At 48.2% G+C, this 23,262-nt stretch overlaps 1 protein-coding gene and 1 pseudogene across 1 annotated transcript; both read right to left on the bottom strand.

Annotated features, from left to right (window-relative positions):
* Positions 1 to 4,850: 4,850 nt before the first annotated feature.
* LOC101952823 (olfactory receptor 51G2-like) lies at positions 4,851 to 5,801 on the bottom strand (annotated as a pseudogene).
* Positions 5,802 to 17,092: 11,291 nt separating this feature from the next.
* Positions 17,093 to 18,028, bottom strand: LOC101953105 (olfactory receptor 51G2-like). The gene has a single exon (XM_005311809.4). The coding sequence runs from the start codon at positions 18,026 to 18,028 to the stop codon at positions 17,093 to 17,095; it is 936 nt and encodes a 311-aa protein (XP_005311866.2).
* Positions 18,029 to 23,262: the final 5,234 nt, after the last annotated feature.

Raw genomic sequence — 23,262 nt, forward strand, 5'->3', positions numbered from 1 at the left:
AGGTGTCCTACCTCTATAGTGGCACCGTGGGGTTCGAAGGGGAATGGTCCACAGCAGTTGTCGCAGTCTCAGCGGGCGTTGACATCCTGGACGAGCCCCCAAATTGTCAGAGAAAAATGGTTGGGCACAGCAAAGTCAGACACTTTATTTTCTCAAGCAATTGCATAGAGGGAGAGAGTGCACTAGGACACAGGGTCTCCCCCTCCTAGGCAGGTCTCTCAACAGGCAAACAATTACAGCAAACATTTATACCTTTTGTTACAGACAATAATGAGCAGCAGCTGCATTTTGTTTATACATAGGTCATCCTGATATCTTATTTTTCACATCTATTTAGACTCTAGTCTACATTCTATATTTATCTACACAAGGTCACAACAACTTCTCACACAGTTCTTTCCCACTCGCCTCACACAATCCTCGCTTCTACAAATCTCGCGTTATTAGGATTACAGCTAGCTTGACTCTTGGTCACAGAAGAGACTGTATGCATTGAAATCCCGTTCAAATCCCTGTCAGTTCTTGCTCTACTTCCACAACCCTAGTCTGCCCCTGTAGGGGGTGATGGGGCTCCTGAAAGCTGGGCCCACCCAGTTTTCCTGTTCTAGCTACAACACTGGTCCCAAGAGCCCCTTGGATTCCCAAAAGAAGGTAGGTTGGATCATTTCTGTTTCTCTATCTCCAGAGCAAAGCCCGTCTAACTTAGCTTGTAGTGATATGTAAGCAGTGCCGGATTAATTCTTCTGGGGGCCCAGGGCTATTAGAATTTGTAGGGCCCCCTAGGCTCCAGGGTGGGGAGAAAGATGAGGGGTTCAGAGTGTGGGAGGGAGCTGCAGTATGAGGCAGGAGGGTGGTGCAGGAGTGGGTGAGGGCTCCAACTGTGCGTGTGGGCTCTGGGTGGGTCTGAGGATGAGGCGTTTGGAGTGCAGGAGGAGGCTCAGGGCAGGGGGTTGGGCTGGGAATGTGGAGTATGGGCAGGACTTAGGATTCAGGAGATGGCTAGGGGTTCGGGTGTGGCGCCTGGGCTGGAGTAAGGGTGTTCAAGGGGGTTCAGAGCTGGGGCAGAGGGTTGGGCTCTGGAGCGCTTCCCTGAGTTAAATCCCATTCGGTGAAGGGGTGCAGGTGGCTCCGCGCGGCCCTGAGCTTGCCTGCAGGTACCATCCCCCCCCCCTCCCCATGGAAGGAGCTTCCTGACACTTGCAGTGTCGCGGCTCTAGGTGCGGGGTATGGGATGGTAGCTCCCTGTTGCTCATTCCCAGCTTTTGGCAAACAGAGGCTAGGGACACTACACGTTCCCTTCCTGGCTTATAGCCATTGATGGAGCTATCTTCCATGAATTTATCTAGTTTTTTTTTAACCCTGTTATAGTCTTGGCCTTCACAACATCCTCTGGCAAAGAGTTCCACAGGTTGACTGTGTGTTGTGTAAGGAAATACTTCCTTTTATTGGTGTTAAACCTGCTGTCTATTAATTTCATGTGGTGGCCCCTAGTCCTTGTGTTACGAGAAGTAGTAAAAAACTCCTTTGTCAAAAAGTGCTGTGCTCCTTCTTCTTTCGTATGGTGGGAACTGAGCAGCAACTACAATTTCACATGAAGTCAATCGAACCAAATGGCTACAACAGGAACAGTAGAATTTAGTGATATGTAGGTAGTGATATGAGCCATAATAAAACACCTGTGGCTGAGGCACAAAGGGACTAAGAGAGTTGCCCAAGGTCACAGAAGAAGCTGGTGGAACAGCATGGACCTGAAGCCAGTTCTTCTGAGTCCCAGGCCAGCACTTAAACCACTGAACCATCCTTCCTCTCTGGGGCTAGTGGTGGGGGAGGGAGCAGCTGGCAGCCCAGCATGCTGAGATTACCAGAAACTCAGGGAATTAAACTCCTGTGACATCACTACACAAGAGCCCAAGAACAATTACTTTTCCAGGCGATAACGCTGGATAACTGCTTTCTCCTGCATCTATTAAGGGACAAATCCATCGGCCTGGGCACGGAGCAGGGTCATAGTGGACAAGCAACTTCACATAAGCTCCCAGGGTGTCACAAAATGGGAAATGTGACCCAAAGAGACATAGGCCTGGAAGAGACCTCCTGGATCAATGAGTCCAGTCCAACTGCTATGACAGGCATCCCCAGCATATCGTCCAGTGCATAAACCTGTGTAAGGAGGGTGCGAATGAGTTCTCTTCTGACAGCAGGCTGGAATGGGGAGAGACTTCAGGAGCAAACTGTATTTACGTGAACACACTTACTCTGCCTAGGCATCCAGCAGACCGACCTGTGCTGCTCAAGTGATCAACTTTGGCTGGTGCTGGCTTACAAATCACGTAGTACTGAATGCAGGGGTAGTGAAATGTTGTTATCAATGTTGCTGTCTTTATTGTATGAATAAAAGGGAGCAGAACTGTGCTTAACCTGTCCCAAATGATGGGGTCACCCTCAGCTGAAATTCCCTGATTAAGCCAGGGGCTCGAATGCCAGAGCCCTTTGAAAGGAAGAGCGGTGGGGACAGGTATCCTAGCAAGGAGGTGTGGACTCTCCTTAAGGATCCCCAGTCTGGTTTATCTTGTTCCTCCCCACTGTTCAAAGGTACAGCATAATAGGGTCCATTAGGAGCATTTGTTATTTGAAGTGCTCAAATGAGAGCTTTCAGAGTAGCAGCCGTGTTAGTCTGTTTCCGCAAAAAGAACAGGAGTCCTTGTGACACCTTACAGACTAACACATTTATTTTGGTATGAGCTTTCGTGGGCTACAGCCCACTTCTTCGGATGCATAGAATGGAACACACAGACAGAAGATATTTATACATACAGAGAAGATGAAAAGGTGGAAGTACGTATACCAAACGTAAGAGGCCAATCAATTGAGATGAGCTATCAGCAACAGAAGAAAAAAAACCTTTGAAGTGATAATCCTGTCTTGTAGGAGGTGACTTCTGGGTACTCGTCTGGCTCTCTCAATCTGTTATTTCACTTCAGCAGGTGGGTATTGTAGTTTTAAGAACGCTTGATAGAGATCTTGTAGGTGTTTATCTCTGTCTGAGGGATTGGAACAAATGTGGTTGTATCTTAGAACTTGGCTGTAGACAATGGATCGTGTGATGTGTCCTGGATGGAAGCTGGAGGCATTTAGGTAAGTATGGTGGTTAGTGGGTTTCCGGTATAGGGTGGTGTTTATGTGACCATAGCTTATTAGCACAGTAGTGTCTAGGAAATGGACTTGTGTGGATTGGTCTAGGCTGAAGTTGATGGTGGGATGGAAATTGTTAAAATCATGGTGGAATTCCTTGAGGGCTTCTTTTCCATGGGTCCACATGATGGAGATGTCATCAATATAGTGCAAGTAGAGTACGGCCGTTAGGGGACGAGAGCTAAGGAAGCGTTGTTCTAAGTCAGCCATAAATGAGAGCTGAAATCACTTATAGTGGGACAGTGTTTCTGCCCAGCCTGCTACAAGCTGAAAATATCTAAGAGTCAACAATCACTAAGGGCTTGTCTACACTGGCAAGTTACTGTGATTCTTGTCAGCCATTGTGGTGAAACAGAAGTTTATTTTCTGTTCCTGGTTTGGTATATCTCATGGGAGAATAATCACCAGTTTTGGGGTCTGTCTGACCCATTTCTCAGCAGTTTGTCCTGAATTTGGTATTCACAGTTGTGACCCACAAAAGCACGGTCACAGCTACCCCGGGAGCCCAGGCTGCTGTGGGAATTCCCAGACTCTCCACCTTCTCTGGGGATGCGTCCTGAGGGACAGGGACATAGGCAGCAGCATTCTCTTGTCACCCCAGTCCCCTGCCCAGGGGAGGTGGAGGATCTGGGGCTCCACACAGAGGCACTGGCTCCCTGATCAGATCTTTCCATGGCCCGGCTATGGCTTCTGGCCTGGACAGGGGGTGCAGCCTTGGTGGAAGAGGAGGAGCAGGGAGTGGGGCCTCAAGGGGGAAAAAGAGGGGCAGGGGCAGGGTCACCGAGGGGACCAGGCTACCGGCCTGTGTGCCGCTTTTGCCTTTTGAAAAGGTGGTCACCCTACACTGAATGGGCTGGGCTGGGATAGGAGTTAGCTGGGCCTGAGCTGAGGCCAGTTTCCATTGTTTTGCATTGCTGGGGCAGCAAAGATGGATCGGACGGGGAGGGAACCTAGGCCTGAGTCTCTTACCAGGACTCCTGTGTGTCAGACCATTACTCACACATGCAGCTCTGCCCTGCCTCAGTGGGGAGTGGACTGAGCAGGTCTGCTGTGTGCAAAGCCATTAACTGAATAATTTCTCCTGGCCCTCCTGCGTTAATCCTGTCTCACACCACGCAGTCACAAGCACCTGGCTGACGGTATAGGGGAAGGCATAGCCCCTGTCCCTAGCTGGTGTAGCACCCATGGGACATGCTGTACCAAGAGCACTCAGGAGGGGCCAGAACTGTGACAGAAGAACAGCTCTGCTGCTGTTTTCATAGCCCTTGATTGTTTAGCCAAAGACGGGACAGTGACAGGCCAGATGTAATGGGAAACAGCATCCACATCCCCTCTCTTTATTGATTATAGACAGGAATTGTGAGGTCAGAGAGGCTACTAATACGCCCCTTTATGAGCCAACCTCCCACCAATCCCCCGGCTCTCCACAAACACAGTCACTTTGTAAATGCTGCTGCCTGCCTTGGTCTCCCTCCCCCAGTGCCCTGTCCCCCCTCACCATCCCTGTCCCCCCTCACCAGCCTTAGACCCTGACTGAACCTCTCTATATAGTCGAGATCAGTAACTCATGTCATCTCAGATGTAAGGGTCCAGGATGGAACAGCTGGCCCATGCTTTTCATCTCCCATGTCAAAGGAGCCAGGTGGTGAATTGACCCTTCACTTATTGAAGACCCTGATTATCCTCACACGCAGGTGTTTGCTTTTCACGCTGTACACAATTGGGTTCATCAGTGGGGGGAGAAGCAGGGCGATGTATCCCAGTAGAATCTGAAGCAAAGGATAAGAGCTCTTCCCAAATCTGTGTATCACAGACAAACTGATCTCTGGTGTGTAGAAGAGCAGGAGGGCACAGAGGTGGGAGACGCAGGTGTTCAGGGCCCTCAGGCTCTCCTTATGGGATGCGATGCTCAGCACTGTTTTGAGGATCATCACATAAGAAAGGAAGATGAGCAGTGAGTCTAACCCCAACTAGAAGAGTTTAGTAAACAAGCCATAGATGCTGTTGATTGTGAAATTCGAACACGCCATTTTCATGACCTCCTGGAACAGGCAGTAGGAATGGGAGAGGACATTGGCACGACAGTATTGGAACTGTTTCAGGAGAAAGGGAAGTGGAAGTATTAGGACCATCGCTCTTAGCACAGCCACCAGTCCCATCTTGGCTATTCTCGGCAGGGTTAAGATGGAAGCATATCTCAGCGGGTTATGGATTGCAATGAAGCGGTCAAAGGCCATCAACAACAGCACAGAGGATTCAATGTATTGAAGCAAGTGGATGAAGAAGAGCTGGGCTAAACAGGCATTAAGGCTGATCTCCCTAGAGTTAAACAAGTATATACCCAGTATTGTCGGTATGGTGGTTATCGATATGCCAAGGTCTGTGACGGCCAACATGGAAAGGAAAATGTACATGGGCTCATGGAGGCTTGGATCTGTTTTTACAGTGAACAGAATGACTGAATTTCCTATTATTGAAATTATATACATGAAGCAGAAGGGGATAGAGCTCCAGAGATGTGTGTCTCCATGACTCGGTAGCCCAGTGAGAAGGAATATTACAGATTTTAATTTGGTGTCATTGACAGCTGACATAATGTACTGGGCAGGTCCGAGGCGTTCTGAAGTGTCCTTCCTAAAAGAAAGATGAGGAGATTAGATGATATTTAGCAAAAAATCAGTCTGCTCTTAGTGCAACCCTACAGACTCCCAGAGCTCAAGGTAGATACGCAAAAATATACTGTTGGATTTACATGGTTCTGATTAGTCAGACTGGATCAGACTTGTAGTCTATCCACACCAGTAACCAGTGGCAATATCCAGATGCTTCAGAGGAAGGTGGAAGAAGCCCTTAAATAGGTACATATGAGATAACCTGCTCCCAGGGAAAGTTTCCCCCTGACACCCACTAGTTAGACATATTTTGTGGTATAAATCAGGAAGGTTTATAGCCTCTCCAATTTTCTGGTTACTTAGTCTCTCTTTGAATCCTGCTAAGCTCTTGGCCCCATTGATACCTTGTGGCTGTGAGTTCCGCAGCCTGCTTGAGTGCTGTATGATTTTACCATTGTGACCTTAGAACATACAAACATAAGAGTGACCATACTGGGTGAGGTGAAAGGTCCATCTAGCCCAGTATCCTGTCTTCAACATTGGCTTATGCCACTTGCCCCAGAGGGAATGAACAGAACAGGTCATCATCAAGTGATTCATCGTCCATTTTTGCAGTGCTCTTTTCAACCCTGCTACACCCTTCACACAGACACCCTCTCTGGCCCTGCATTTCTGAGTGTGGACTCTTGCATCATGACATGTGTGTAAATATGTGGCAATTTTATGGTGAAAACAGTCATTGTATTTATCTGTCCTTCGCAGAAGCTATTTTTAAATGTGTTTCATAGATTCATTATATGAATTATTTTTTTCTGCTCTCCTGACACTCCAGGTCATGCAGCTGCCTCTTTCCAGCATATGGGATACATTTTTAGAGTCAAGTTTTTAATTCAATAACGATGATATCAACAGCCTCCCGCCAGACTTTCATGTGTTCTGCTTCTAGTATTTGTATTACAATGAATAGTTTTGGCATAACATTTACAGTTCTGTACCTTAGTACACACATGTCAACCACAGGTGCTGAACTCACTCGGGCCTGCTCAACAACCACTGTTCACGCACAATGTGCTGTAGCCCAGTGCCCAGTCTGAGGGGGGGAGAATGGAGGGATTCCATCCTATGAGCGGGAAGGCTACAAGGCCTGACATTTGGCACTCACAAACCAGACAGGGGGAAGAGATGCCGGTAGCCCTGTAACTATAGTAAGTATAGGGCAAAAATATGCCCTCTCGGACCTGTTACCACATAGCAATGCAGCTCTGAATTCCTGCCTTCAAAATCGAGCCAGAGAATAAAAGCTTTGAAAAAGCATTTGCTGATTAAATTTCCAGGAGCAAATAAAGCCAAATAGATTTGGGAACTAGTCACTGAAATTCTTTGGGGTCTCTTGTCACTCAGCCCCTGGCAGGATCGGGCCCAGAGCACACGGCACCTCTAGAAATGGGAACCCTTGAGAAAAACTGACTTGGGGAATCAGGCTTTTAACACTCCAAGCTCAGGTTTCTGTGTAACTTGAATAACGCTCTGAGCACCTTGGGTACATGCAGGGGAGGGATCCCCAAACTACCTAGTGCTGCCTGTCCTCCTGCCCATGTTACTGAGTCACTCTGACAGCCCGGCCGAGTTCACTGCGGTGGCACAAAATATCTTCAAATGTAAACAACTCACAGCCTTTCCCCTTCACTTCACATTGTAAAGATAGTGAAACCTGCCAACGTACCCAATTCCTGCTAGCAGGGGAGCCGCTGACACCAGAGTTTTTTACCCTCAAGGACAAGGAGTCATCAGAGAGGTTGCCCGGGCAGCAGGCAGTGTCTGTTCAGATAGGGAGGGAACTGTGTTTATGAAGCATGTCTGCACATTCCCTTGGGGGCCAGTTGGCCATCAGGGAATCTCAGCTGCTTGGCTTAGTGTTCACGAGCTTCAATCCCGTCACAGCCAATGGCAAACTGCAGGAGGCCAAATCACAGGGGACTTGGGGTGATGCTTCCTAATTGGACTGTAGTGCCAGCCCTGCAGCAGGCTCAATTTCTAGAATCCGGGCTTGTCATCACTGTTCATATGGTTCTGACTAGTGACATGACTACTTCCGGGGCGGCCAAGTGGTAACGATGATGCCATCACAGCTGTGATCTTGCTGAAACAAAATAAAATAGAGTAATACTACAGGGTATCAAGTATCAGAGGGGTAGCCGTGTTAGTCTGGATCAGTAAAAAGCAACAAAGAGTCCTGTTGCACCTTAAAGACTTACAGACGTATTGGAACATAAGCTTTCGTGGGTGAATACCCACTTCGTCAGATGCATGTCTGGCAGGCATCTGACGAAGTGGGTATTCACCCACGAAAGTTTATGCTCCAATACATCTGTTGGACTCTTTGTTACTATGGGATATGATTTCTCCCTGACAGCCCCCTTTCCTGCATTACAAACCCAGGGTGCAGGCCAGGGAAGTGAAGGGAGATCCACAAGGCTCCCTACATGGAAATTTCCCTCAGATCTTTCCAGTACAGGAGGACCCTTCCCTTCTCTGTGAGGAACAAGGGAGAAGGAGGAGGATTTTGGAGGGGAGTGTGGGAGTGTGACAAGGATGCCGGGAGTTTCAGCACATTCACAAGACCGGTGTTTGCAAATCATTGCAAAGAACAGACAGAAGTCTCATCTTAGACAGTCTGGCTGGCAGAAAGTAGTCTGAGGGCAAAGGTCAGCTTCACACCTTGACCCCATAACACACTGAGCACAGAGCACTGTGGTGACTGGGCCCAGGATCACAGGGGTTTCAGCAAAAGCTGCTTCCACAAGAAAGGGGCAAACAGATGGGAAGCTGCTTTCAGAGACACATGCTAGGGGGCCAGGGCCCGCCCATTTAGCATTCAAGCCCAATCCACCAGCTGGGACTCCCGTTTCCAGTTTGGTGCCCAGCTGTATCCCTCTCCTGCCGGTCCGGAGCACTGATTCCCTGTCTCTTGCTCCAGATTGGGGTGTTCCTCGTTGGGGCAGGTTTAGGACAGTAGTGGATTAGCCACTGGTCCTGGGCCAATGGTGTCACCCACCTTCCTCTCATGAGGTGAAGCAAGATCTGGGTGAGGGGGGTTGCCCCTCTGCGCCCCACCCAACTGCCGGAGAGTGGGTTGGGGCACTGGAATAGCACTGGGCAGAGAAGTGAGGCAAGCCCAGCATCTCAGAATCGCTGGATGGGGGAAAGCGGAATAAGCCCCCACTGCCTGACCGCGTGCCCTGACCCCACTCCCCGGGAGGAGGGGGGCTGCACAAGGGTTGACGAGGGAACCTCAGTTTTCCTTGCTGAGCCAAGGCCACACCAAACTCTAATCTGCCTCAGGAGATGGGGCTCCTGAAAGCTGTTTCTCTATCTGCAGAACAAAGCCTGTCTAACTTGTAGTGATATGTGAGCAGGACCAGATTAACTCTTCTGGGGGCCAAGAGCTATTAGAATTTGTGGGGCTCCCTAAGGTTCAGGGTGGGCACAAAGATGAGGGGTTCAGGGTGTGGGAGGGGACTGCAGGTTAAGGCAGGAGGGTGGGTGCATGACAGGGTGAGGGCTCCAAACCTGGGTGTGGGCTCTGGGCTGGGTTTGAGGAAGAGGTGTTTGGAGTCCAGGAGGGAGCTCAGGGCAGGGGGTTGGTCTGGGGGTCTGGGAGCGAGTTAGGGTTCAGGAGCAGGCTGGGAGTTGGGGTGCGGGGCCTGGACAGGAGTAAGAGTGCACAAGGGGGTTCCAGGTGTGGGGCACTGACCTGGGGCAGGTCCTATTTGGTGAGGAGTGCAGGTCTCTACGTGCGGCCCTGCACTTGCTTGTACGTACCACCCCCTGCAGCTTCAGAAGGAGATTCCTGATGCTTGCGGTGATACGGCTCTAGTTGGAAGGGGGGGACAGCAGCATCCTGTTGCTAATTCCCAGCTTCTGGGAAACAAAGGCTAGGGATACCACGCCTTCCCATCGTGGCTAATAGCCATTGCTGGATCTATCCTCCATGAATGTGTAAGCAGAGTCAGGATGAACTCTACCCTGACATCTGGGGGTGAATTATGGCGAGTGTGGAAAAGAACTCCAGGGGCTGATCTTGTTTGCATAGGCACACCCACTCGCCTGGCATGAAACAACAGCAACTGAAAATGGTTACTTTGGATGGGGTGGGATCCCCAGTTTTTCTGTTATTGGGGCAGGAAGAATAAAGTTTTGTTACCCTGATTCTGTGAATCAAGGCCAGTGAAACTGTTGTATGACAGAAAGACTGAGTGAGTCCTTCACCATTACCTAAGTAGCACTTGCTTGACAAGGGGCATGGGTTACAAAACCCATTGAATTGAGAGTGGATTTGGACAGGTATTTTTATCTGATGATATGCCTACTCCTTCTCTCTCTGAGGGCTTGAAACACCAATTGCACCATCTCCTCTCTCCACTGTTGACTGTCAGAGCTAACTTTCATTCCATTAGGAGTTTAGTTACAGGCTGCAGAGCTGAATCCACTTTGGGCCAATAGTGCACCAGCACTGGGGCTCCCCTACTCTGAGCTGAATTCACAAAAGAGTTAAAGTTATTAAGTGCTGTGTTAACTAGTGAGGGAGCCTGAGCTATATTGCTAAGCAGCTGGCAGATTAATTTGTGGGGATGACTGGAGGCGCAGCGAGCAAGCGGTGCGGAGCCTTGCGGGCACAGTTAGAGCGGCCCAAGGAACGGCAAGCGGAGCTGTTTGTGGGGATGACTCTGCTTACAAATGTATGTAGGTCTTTTTTGAACCTTGCTATAGGATTGGCCTTCACAACATCCTCTGGCAAAGAATTCCACAGGTTGACTGTACATTATGTGAAGAAATACTTCCTTTTATTTGTTTTAAACCTTCTGCCAATCATTTCATTTGATGGCCCCTAGTTTTTGTGTTAAGAGAAGTAGTAAACAACACTTCCTTCTTTCCTTTCTCCACACCAGTCATGATTTTATTGACCTCAATCATATCCCCCTTTAATTGTCTCTTCATCAAGCAGAAAAGTTACATTTCCAAGTTACATTCTTTTGGAAAGCCAAGGAGCTCTTGGGACCCATTCTAGTTTCCCTATGTCTCGGAGAACATCTTCCGACCAATAAATGCAAAGTTCTTACCACAGGCTTGTAGCAGTGATGGAATAAGCTGCTGGCTTGATAAGTCTCTGGTTCCTTCCATTGGAAGGACCTGAGACCACTGGTTCAAATTGCTCCCATTAGTATAAGTTCATAGTCCAGAGGCTTGAGCAGGAAAGAAGCAAAAAGGAGGTGTTTCTCTTTATAGCCTTTTATAGCATCTGCCATGTGCAGGGAAGCCTACCATTTCTAACACCACCCACAGCACAGCTAGTGGAAAGTTACAGGTGAGAAGTTGGGGTTTGGAATCACATGAGGAAGTCACATATTCATGTATAATTTTGTTCAGTCACAGCAGGAAATTATTACCTATATCCGGACAGAATGTTTGCAGAACAGTCCATTCAGTGTAGATGGGCATCTCCCATGGTCCATTGTCAGTTAAGTGTTTCTTGATGAGCCCCTAATTTGAATAGTCTCACCAAGATTTGCAGGCTAACTAGTTTGTGGGCATTACTCTAGGAGCAAACATTTGAAATTCAGATATAGAGAAAATAGTCATACCTTCAAATACAAAAATTATACATGCATACAGATAGCACAACCATGACCAGCAAATCATAACCTTATCATAGACATCTTACATGTAAGATTTTGTACAAATGTGTTGCAAATATAGAACAGTGGTTGTGAAAGTGATCTACATGATCGTAGTTTGATCATAAAACATCACAGTAGCTCTTGCAACTGCCCAGCACTGGCATGGCCCTGAGGCCGAGCCTCAGGGGAAGTGGAGTAGCAGGGGGCAGGGCCTAGTGATAAGAGATGCGGGGGAGGGGCTCAAGGGAAAAGGGGTTGCAGCAAGTCTGAAGCAATGCAGACACCAGCAACAAGGGTGATAGGGTGTTCCTGAGTAAAGCAGACAGGTCAAGTTGGAGGATAGGAGACCTTGTGTTTTGGAGAAGCCTGAATAAACGTGACCCCTCAAATGGAGCTCTTGTTTTAAATATTCCCGCCAGAGAGTAAGTCATTGCAAGAACCCTAGAGGAGTTGTTCTCAAACTTTTGTACTGGTGACCCGTTTCACACAATAAGCCTCTGTGTGCGACCCCCCTTATAAATTAAAAACACTTTTTTACATATTTAACACCATTATAAATGCTGGAGGCAAAGCGGGGTTTGGGGTGGAGGCTGACAGCTCACAACGCCCCATGTAATAACCTCATGACACCCTGAGGGGTCCCAACCCCCAGTTTGAGAACCCCTGCCCTAGAGGGCAGAGCAGGGTGCCTGCAGGGCTACCTCAAGCCCTCAGGGGACACTCAGTGGTGGCACTGATCCGTATGAACATGGTCAGAGTGAACTGTGCTCTTGGAAGCTGTTCAAGTCAGGCAGAGGTTAGCCAAGTGCCCGGGCTGCTCTCAACTCTGCTGAGGCAGGGGGAGAACAAGCCAGAGAATCAAACCTCTGTAACTCGCTCCTTCCTATCAGCGCTCTGTACAGCATGGCCGGGAGGCGGAGCTCTGCAGGTGCAGCAGAGATTACATCTAGACCTGTCACCACTCAGATGGCTGGAAGCCTGGGGCTGTGGTCTAGGCACTGCTCTGTGACTCAGGACAGGCACGTTTAATTCCCTTGTCTTCTGTGTCCATGGGCAAGCCATTGGTTGTCTCCACGCCTGTGTTCAGGTGGATAACAGCCCAACCCTGCCTTGTAGAGATGGCAGGAGGATAAATACATTCAAGGTGTTCAGATACTCTGAGTCCCTAAGATCGGGGCTGTTTCAGGGTTTCACAGAGCAACACCTCTGACATTTCTCTACAAAAGGCTTCTTACCACAGCCTCCTGTGACAACTGGATTCTGGCATGCCCCATGAGTCCAGCCCCTTTGTTTTCATGGCAAATGTGGGGTGCTCAGGCTTGACAGTGAGTGGAATATTGGAGCATCACAGGGATTCCAAGTGGTTCAGCACAGTCAGCGGACCAGTGTGTGCAAGCTACACAGTCTGAATGGATTTAACTGAGGAGAAAGGAGCACCTGTTAAAGCAGTCTGAGGGCAGAGGTCAGCTTCACGCCTTGGCTCTGTAACATGGAGACGGCGGAGCACAATGGTGACTTGGTCAAGCTCACACAGGTTTCAGCAAAGGCTGTTTCCACAGGAAAGGGGCAAACAGATGGGAAGATGCTCTCAGAGACACAGGGAACCTAAGCTGGGTCCCAAGAGTTCCTTGGCTTCCTGAAAGAATTTAATTTGGGCCAGTTCTGGTACTCTATCTCCATAGCAAAGCCTGTCTACCTTAGATGTCAGTGATATGATAGATGAGTGTAGATGTGTGACAGCTGTCTGTTATTTTAAAACCAATTTTTCTAATGCTTTGTGCTGCTTAATCTTAAACCTATTTGTTTTAAGGAGGCTGCGGGTAACTATATAGCTCTGGTCACAAGTACCCAAAAGGAAGAGACTGAGTCGGATCTACTTGGTGATAAGCATTTAGCAGAGATGGGGTGTTGTTCCAAACTCTAAGAGTGGGATAATTAAGAATATAAGAATGGCCATACTGGGTGAGACTGATATTACATCTAGCCAAGTATCTTGTCTTCTGCCAATGGCAAATGCCAGATGCCCCATGAGGAATGGAAAGAATAGATAATTGATCCATCCCCTGTTGCCCATTCCCAGCTCTGGCAAACAGAGGCTACGGACACTATCCTTGACCATTCTGGCTAATAGCCATTGTAGGACCTATCCTCCAAGAATCCTCCTAACTTGTTCTTTTTTTAAACATTTTAATGTCTTGGAAGTCACAATATCCTCTGGAAAGGAGTTCCACAAGATGACTGTGTGTTGTGTAAAGAAAAACTTTGTTTGAAACTTGCTGCCTATTAATTTCTTTTCACGACCCCTAGTTCTTGGGTTATGAGAAACAGTAAATAACAATTCCCTAATTACTTTCTCTTCACCTGTCATGACAGGCAATGACCTAGTTTAGCGGGTAAAGAGACCATATATCAGAGTTTTATTGTGACAATCTTGATTCTTCTTGGCCAGCATATGTCCTTGTTGAGTGCCTATCAGCATTCAGAGTAGCTACTTGTTCATGATTCATAATTTCACCCAGTTACCTCTGTATTGACCACAATGACTTGTGTTTGTCTAATACATTTCTTGTAATAATCTAAAACTTATCTTCCAGGAATGCATCCAGTCTTGATATGGGGATGTACAAGGCACATGAGATCCTAGAATGCGTCTGGTGAGAAAAGGAAGAATTAATCATAGAATCATAGAATATCAGGGTTGGAAGGGACCTCAGGAGGTCATCTAGTCCAACCCCCTGCTCAAAGCAGGACCAATTCCCAACTATATCATCCCAGCCAGGGCTTTAATATCCTCATACCAGACATTGGTGAGACCGCCTCTGGCAAACTGTATAAAATTCTGGTCACTCCTATTCCAAAAAAAGAATTCAGGTTGGAATTGCAGAGCATGGTCAGGGCAATGGAAGGCCTGGTTTAGGAGAAGACTGAAAGACCTTTACAGGTTTAGCCTAAGACAAGGCAGCCTGAGCAGGGATCCAATTGCTCTATAAATACATCAGGGGAGTAAACACCAGGGAGGGAGATGAGCTCCTGAAGCTAAAATACAGTGTTGGCACAAGGACAAACTGACCAGAAGTAAACTGAGGCTGGAAAGGAGAAGGAGGTTTCTGACCATCTGAGGAGGGATGTTCTGGAACAGCTTCCCAACAGGAGCAGTGTTGAGCAAACAACCCAGGTGGTTTTACAATGGAGCTTGGCAGATGTCATCCTTCTGCCAGGTGGAGGCAGCAGCAACCAGGGCCGCCTTCAATCTCTAGTGGTTCCTTTTCAACAATACAACAGAGAAGCAGCTCGAGCCCCCATCCACTAAACTGGGAAAATTACACCCCACCCCTTGGTGCCCCTGAAAGGCAATACTTCTCCACCTGCAAGCACAAAGTCTGAGGGTAGGAAAGTAACTTTTAATTAAAGGAGGGAAGTCATCCGATATGAATTAGGGAAAATGCCACAAGCAGGGTTCATAAACATAAAACTGTGAGCAGAACAGTGCATGTGGGGCAGTGTTTTCTGCCTCATATGCTTGAGTTCTACAACAAAAAGTTCCTTTACCATGCCCCTCTCTTCTCCCTCACCTCACCCCACTCACTGTGGTCATCCTTGGTATATCTCACAGGAGAAGAACCACGACTTTGGGGGCCTCTCTGCCCTATTTCTCAGCAGTTTGTCCTGAATTTGATATTTTCAGTTGTGACCCACAAAAGCACGGTTACAGCTACCCCGGGAGCCCAGGCTGCTGTGGGGATTCCTAGACTCTCCACCTTCTCTGGGGATGTGTCCTGAGGGGCAGGGACATAGGCTGGGGCATTCTCTTGTCCCCCCCAGTCCCTTGTCTAGGGCAGGTGGAGGATCTGGGGCTCCTCACAGAGGCTCTGTCTCCCAGATCAGCTCTTTCTATGGCCTGGCTCTGGCTTTTGGCCTGGACAGGGGGTGTAGCCTCGGTGGAATAAGAGGAGCAGGGAGTGGGGCCTCCAGCAGGAAAAAGGGGGGCAGGGGCGGGGTCACCGAGGCAACAGGGCTCCCGGCCTGTGTCCCGCTTTTGCCTTTTGAAAATGTGGTCACCCTACCCTGAATGGGCTGGGCTGGGATAGGAGCTAGCTGGGCCTGAGCTGAGGCCAGTTTCCTCTGTTTTTGTCAGGGTTCCTTCCCCACTCTGAACTCTAGGGCACAGATGTGGGGACCCGCATGAAAACCACCTAAGCTTATTTACCAGCTTAGGTTAACAGTAAGCTGCCACCACCAGGCGTGTTCCAAGCGTGTTAGGGGAGAGCCACTTGGATCTCTGCCTTTCCCCAAATATTTCCCAAGTCTCTAACCCCCCCCCTTTCCTGGGCAGATTTGTGACTAATCCCCCACCCAAGTCCTTACACCCCTTTTTCTGGGTAGGCTTGAGGGTATACCCTCACCAATTAGTCCTGGTTAACACAGATCCCAAACCCTTGGATCTTAAAACAATGAAAAATCAATCAGGTTCTTAGAAGAAGAATTTTAATTAAAGAAAAGGCAAAAATCATCTCTGTAAAATCAGGATGGAAAATAACTTTACTTGGTAATCAGATGCAAAGAGCCTAGAGGAACCCCCTCTAGCCTTAGTTTCAAAGTTACAGCAAAACAGGCATAAACCTCCCTCTAGCAAAGGAAAAATTCACAAGTTGAGAAAACAAAAATAAAACTAACATGCCTTGTCTGGCTATTACTTACAAGTTTGAAATATGAGAGACTTGTTCAGAAAGATTTGGAGATCATGGATTGATGTCCGGTCCCTCTTAGTCCCAAGAGCGAACACTTCCAAAACAAAGAGCACAAACAAAAGCCTTCCCTCTGCCCCCCAAAATTTGAAAGTATCTTGTCCCCTTATTGTTCCTTTGGGTCAGGTGTCAGCGAAGTTACCTGAGCTTCTTAACCCTTTACAGGTAAAAGGATTTTGGTGTCTCTGGCCAGAAGGGATTTTATAGTATTGTACACAGGAGGGTTGTTACCCTTCCCTTTATAGTTAAGACAGTTTTGCATTGCTGGGGCAGCACAAATGGAGCGGATGGGGAGGGAACCTAGGCCTGAGTCTCTTACCATGACTCCTGCGTTAATCATGTGTCTGACACCTGTCAGTCACTAGCACCTGACTGAGTGTGCCGGGGAAGACTGAGTGACCATGCCCCTTGAATAGCCCCTGTCCCCAGCTGGTGCAGCACCCAGGGGTCATGCTGCACCCAGAGCACTCAGAAAGGGTCAGGCCTGCTACAGCAGAACAGCTCTGCAGCTTTTTTCATAGCCCTTGGATATGTAGCCAGAGAAGGGACAGTGACAGACCATGGAAAACAGCATCCACATCCCTTCTCTTTATTGATTATCGACAGGAATTGTGAGCTTAGAGTGGAAACCAATACAGCTCTTTATGGTCGAACATTCAACCTATCCTCTGGCTCTTCACAAACAGTCGTTCTGTAAATGTTGCTGCCTGCCTTGGTCTCCCTCCCGCAGTGCCCTGTCCTCCCTCACCTGAACTTCTCTTTATAGTGAATATCATGTCATCTTGGATATAACGGTCCAGTATGGAAGAGGTGGCCCATGTATTTTGTCTCCCATGTCACTGGACCCTGGTAGTGAACTGACCCTTCACTTGATAAATACCCTGATTATCTTCACCTGAAGGTGTTTGATTTTCACACTGTACACAATTGGGTTCATCAGCGGGGGGAGAAGCAGGGAGATGTAGCCCAGGAGAATCTGAAGTAAGGGATAAGAGTCCTTCCCAAAGCTGTGTAACACAATCAAGCTGATATCTGGTGTGTAGAAGAACAGAAGGGCACAGAGGTGGGAGACGCAGGTGTTCAGGGCCCTCAGGCACTCCTTGTAGGACGCGATGCTCAGCACTGTTTTGAGGATCATCACATAAGAAAGGAAGATAAGCAGTGAATCCAACCCCATTGTTAAGAATTTAGTAAACAATCCATAGATGATGTTGACTGTGATATCCGAACAAGCCATGTTCATGACCTCCCGGTGCAGGCAGTAGGAATGGGAGAGGACATTGGCTCGACAGTATTGGAACCGTTTCAGGAGAAATGGAAGTGGAAGTATTATGGCCATCGCTCTTAGCACAGCCAGCAGTCCCATCTTGGCTATTCTCGGCAGGGTTAAGATGGAAGCATATCTCAGAGGGTTATGGATCGCGATGAAGCGGTCAAAGGCCATCAACAACAGCAAACAGGATTCAATGCACTGAAACAAGTGGATGAAGAAGACCTGGGCTAAACAGGCATCAAGGCTGATCTCCCTAGAGTTAAACAAATATATGCCCATTATCGTCGGCATAGTGGATATCAATATGCCAAGATCTATGACGGCCAACATGGAAAGGAAAATGTACATGGGCTCATGGAGGCTTGGATCTGTTTTTACAATGAACAGAATGAGTGAATTTCCTACTATCGAAATACCATACATGAAGCAGAAGGGGACAGAAATCCAGAGATGTGCGTCTCCATGACTCGGTAGCCGGGTGAGAAGGAATATTACAGATTTTAATTTTGTGTCATTGACAGCTGACATAAGGTACTGGGCAGGTACGAGGAGTTCTGAAATGTCTTTCCTAAAAGGAAAATAAGAGGAGATTATATGGTATTTAGCAAGAAATCATTCTGCTCTCAGTGCAAACCTACAGACTCCCAAAGCTCAAGGTAGATACGCAAAAACATACTGTTGGATTTACATGGTTCTGGTTAGTCAGACTGGATCGGACTTGTAGTCCATCTACCCCAGTAACCAGTGGCAATGTCCAGATGCTTCACAGGAAGGTGGAAGAAGTCCTGATTAGGCAGCTATGAGATAACCTGCTCCCAGAGAGTTTCCTCCTGACACCCACTATTTAGATATATGTTGTGGTGTAAATCAGGAAGGTTTAGAGCCTCTCCAAAACTTTTTTAAAACAATCCTCTACTGTAATTGGATTTTCAGATCACTCAGTCCCTCTTTGAATCCTGCTAAGCTCTTGGTCCTATTGATACCTTGTGGCTGTGAATTCCACAGCCTACTTGAGCACTGTGTGATTTTACGATTGCGACCTTAGTACATAAAAACATAAGAGTGGCCATACTGGGTGAGACGAAAGGTCCATCTATCCCAGTATCCTGTCTTCAACAGTGGCTTAGGATAGGTGCCCCAGAGGGAATGAACAGAACAGGTCATCATCAAGAGATCCATCATCCATGAATGTATGTAGTTCTCTTTTGAACTCTGTTATACCCTTCACACAGACACCCTTTCTGGCCCTCCACTTCTCATTGTGGCCCTTTGTATCATGCCATGTGTGTAAATACATGGCAAGTGCATGGTGAAAATGGTCATTATATTTGTCTGTCCTGCACTGATGTTATTTTTAAATGTGTTTTATTGCTTCATTATATGAATTATTTTTTTCTGTGCTCCTGATAGTTCAAGTTATGCAACTGCCTCTTTCCAGCATATGGGATAAATTTTTAGGGTCTGGTCCTTATTTCAATAACAGTGATATCAACAGCCTAACGCCAGAGTTTCATGTGTAAATTCAATCAGAACCAGGCTCTATCAACTCACCCTCACCAAATGCTCCCAGTAATATACTCTGGCCCCCAAGAAACCCTTCAAGAGAGGCTGAAGTGATTTCCATGGCCAATGTTGATGGAATGCAGAGACTTTGATCATCCTACAGGTTTCTCTTTATCCCCCTGGGACCTGCACCCTCTGCCCATGCAACAGTCTGTAGATATTTGGAAAATTACAAGCTGACACTGACAGTTATTTCAGCTGGGCAGGGGAGGAGTTGGCTTCACAAATGGGTCAATACTTCAAACACGGGTATTGCACTAATATCCACTGAAATGTACAAAAAGAACAGGAGTATGTGTGGCACCTTAAAGAGAAACAAATTTATTTGAGCATAAGCTTTCGTTACTTCAGCCATGCTCATGTAATTGGTGACTGGGGTCAATTACATACAACCATTATACCACTCCCCTTTCCTGCACCTCAGCTAAACTCTTTGCTGGAACACAGACCAGCGGTTCTGGTCTCTCATGACTTTTTGGAAAGTCTTGCAGACTTACTGAGTGCATGACTGTGAATGTAAGTGTTAGAAACAGCTTCTAGTCAGTTACCAGGAGACAGCATCACACAAATGTCCACTGAACAAAGAGATAATAGGACAAACCCATTGCAAACATGGATGGAGAAGAGTATATGGAGAAGAGTGGGCTGTAGTCCATTGCCCAGTCTGAGGGTGGGAGAATGGAGGGATTCAATCCCATGAGCAGGAAGGCTACAAGGCCTAACATCTGGCACTCAGAGACCAAAGAGGGGGAATAGATGCCCGTAGCCCTGTAACTATAGTAATTATAGGGTAAAAATATGCCCTCTTTGACCTAGCAATGCAGCTCTGAATTCCTGCCTTCACAATCAAGCCAGAGAACAAAAGCTTTGAAAATACATTCGCTATTAAATTTCCAGGAGCAAATAAACCTGAGTAGATTTGAGAGCTAGTCACTGACATTTCATGGGGTCTCCTGTCACTCAGCCCCTGGCAGGATCAGGCCCAGAGCACACGGCACCTGTAGAAATGGGACCCCTTGAGAAATCCTGTCTTGGGGCATCAGGCTTTTAACACTCCAAGCTCCGGTTTCTGTGTAACTTGAATAACCCACTGAGCACCTTGGGCAGATGTAGAGAACAGGTTCCCAAGCTATCTAGTGCTGCCTGTCCTCCTGCCCCTCTTACGGAATCACTCTGACAGCCCAGCTGAGTTCGCTGCGGTGGCACAGAACATCTTCAAATTTAAACAGCTCGCAGCCATTCCCCTTCACTTCACATTTTAAAGATAGTGACACCTGCCATCATACCCAATTCCTGCTAGAAGAGGAGCCGCTGACACCAGGTTTTCACCCTAAAGGACAAGGAGTCATCACAGAAGTAGCATGGGCAGCAGGCAGTATCTGTTCAGATAGGGAGGTAGCTGCCTTTATGAAGCATGTTTGCACATTCCCTTGGGGGCCACGTGGCCATCAGGGAATCTCAGCTGCTTGGCTTCCTGTGCACCAGCTTTAACCCCCGTCATGGTCAATGGCAAACTGCAGGAGGCCATATCACAGGGGACGTGGGGTGATGCAACTTAAATGGACTGCACCGCCAGCCCTGCTGAAGGCTGTATTCCTACAATCCGGGCTTGTCATCACTGTTCGAATGGTTCTGATTAGTGACATGGCTACTTCGAGGGCGGCTGAGTGATAATGATGATGCCGTCACAGTGATGTTGCTGAAATAAAATAAAATAGAATTATAATATGGGGCCTGATTACTCCCTGGCAGCCCCCTTTCCTGCATTACAAACCCAGGGTGCAGCCCAGGGAAGGGGAGGGAGATTCCACAATGCTCCCTTCATGGAAATTTCCCATGGATCCTTCCAGTAGGGGAGGACCCTTCCGTTCTCCATGAGGAACAAGGAATAAGGAGGATGGTTTTGGAGGGGAGTGTGGGAGTGTCACGGGGATGCCGGGAGTTTCTGCACAGTCACCACACCGGTGTTTGGAAGCCATTGCAAACAATGGAAGAAGAGACACAGGAACCTCATCTTAGAGGGTCTGTCTGGCAGAACGTAGTCTGAGGGCAAAGGTCAGCTTCACACCTTGACCCTGTAACACACTGAGCACAGAGCACTGTGGTGACTGGGCACAGGCACACATGGGTTTCAGCAAAAGCTGCTTCCACAAGAAAGGAGCAAACAGAGTGGAAGATGGTCTCAGAGACACAGGGAATCAAGGCTGGGTTGAAGCAGGGGTGTAGCCATGAGTGGGCCTGGGGGGCCGTAGTCCACCCACTGAGCATCCAAACCCAATCCACCAACTGGGACTCCCGACTCCAGTTTGGTGCCCAGCTGTATCCCTCTCCTGCGAGTCCGGAGCACTGATTTCCTGATCTCTCGTCCCAGATAGGGATGTGCCTTCTTGGGGGCGGGTTTGGGCCAGTAGTGGATTAGCCACAGGTCCTGGGCCAATGGTGTCACCCTGCTCCGTTCCAGCCACCTGCTTCTCCTCTGGTGAAGCGCGGTCTGGTTGCGGGGGATTGCCCCTCTCCCCACACCCAACTGCCAGACAACTGGTCGGGGCATTGGAATAGCACTGAGTGTAGGAGTGGGGTAAGCCGAGCCTCTCAGAATCGCTGGGTGGGGGAAGTGGAACAAGCCCCCACCCCCTGACCTCGTGCCCTGACCCCACTCCCAGGTAGGAGAGAAGGTTGCAAACCCCTGAGCCCTTGACCCCATTTCCCCAGCAGGAGGGGGGTTGGAGAAGGGATGGAGAGGGAACCTCAGTTTTCCCGGTTGAGCCAGGGCCACACAAAACCCTAATCTGCCCCTGTAGGTGGTGATGGGGCTCCTGAAAGCTGGGCCCAGCTAGTTTTCCTGTTCTAGCTACAACACTGGTCCCAAAAGCCCCTTGGCTTCCCAAAAGAATGTAGGTTGGATCATTCAGAAATACAACAGAGAAGCGGCTCGTGCCCCCATCCAGAAAACTGGGAAAATTACACCCCACCCCTTGGTGCCTCTGAAAGGAAATACTTCTCCACTCGCACGCACAAACTCTGAGTGTAGGAAAGTAACTTTTAATTAAAGGAGAGAAGTCATTCGATATCAATTAGGGAAAATGTCACAAGCAGGATTCTTAAACAAAAAAGTGTGAGAAGGACAGAATGTGTGGGGCAGTGTTTTCTGCCTCGTATGCTTGAGTTCTACAATGAAAAGTTACTTTACTGTTCCCCTCTCTGCTCCCTCACCTCACCCCACTCACTGTGGTCATCCTTGGTCAGTGATGACACAGGGTTGAGAGGTGCATATGTGTGAGTTTACCTCCCACCTGGGGAAGAAGGCACCTTGCTTGCTCTGCCATCTGAGGACTTGCTCTGTCTGGCCCTCCCACCAGACTCAGTTCCTCTCCACTGTCTGACTCTTAGTCTGTTTCTGCTGCCACCAGTATCTCTGCTTTGAACTTGGAAGGTCAGTCTCTTAGTGATTATCAGCTCTTAGTGATTTTCAACTTTTAACAGGCCAGGCAAAAATGCCGTCCCACCACAAGTGATTTCAGTTCTCATTTGATCACAGAAAATAACAAAAGGCTTCTAATGGTCCCTATTTAGCTTTATCTTTGAACAGTAGGTAGGAACATGTTAAACCACACCTGGGACCCTTAGGATGAGTCCACACATCCTGGCTAGGACACCTGTCCCCCCACATTACCCTCACAGGAATCTGGCATTCGAGTCCCTGGCTTGATGTGATACTTTCAGCTCAGGGTGACCCCCTTATTTGGGGCAGTTTAAGCACAGTTCTGCTCCCCTTTATTCATACAATAAAAACAGTAACATTGATAACATTTCATCCCCAATGCATTCAGTACTACAGTGATTTGTAACCCAACACTAACCAAAGTTGGTCACTGGATACCCAGGCAGAGTAAGTGTGTTCATGAAAATAAAGTTTGCTTCTGAAGTCACTCCCCTCCTGGACAGCTGTCGGGGGGAGAACTCACTCAGACCCTGCTTACACAGGCTTATTCACAGGATGATATGCCTGGGTCTCCTGCCATAACAGGGGGCCAGGCACACTGACCCAGGAGGTCCTTTCCAGGCCTATGTCCGTATTGGTCACAGTAGCCCATTTTAAGTCACACTGGGAGCTCATGTGGCGTTGCTTGTCCAATATGACCCTGCTCTGCGGCCTGGTCGATGGATTTGTCCCTCAGTAGATTCAGGTGAAAGCATGA

Source organism: Chrysemys picta, chromosome 1 (genome assembly GCF_011386835.1).
Source record: "Chrysemys picta bellii isolate R12L10 chromosome 1, ASM1138683v2, whole genome shotgun sequence".
In the NCBI taxonomy this organism is placed as follows: domain Eukaryota; kingdom Metazoa; phylum Chordata; order Testudines; family Emydidae; genus Chrysemys; species Chrysemys picta.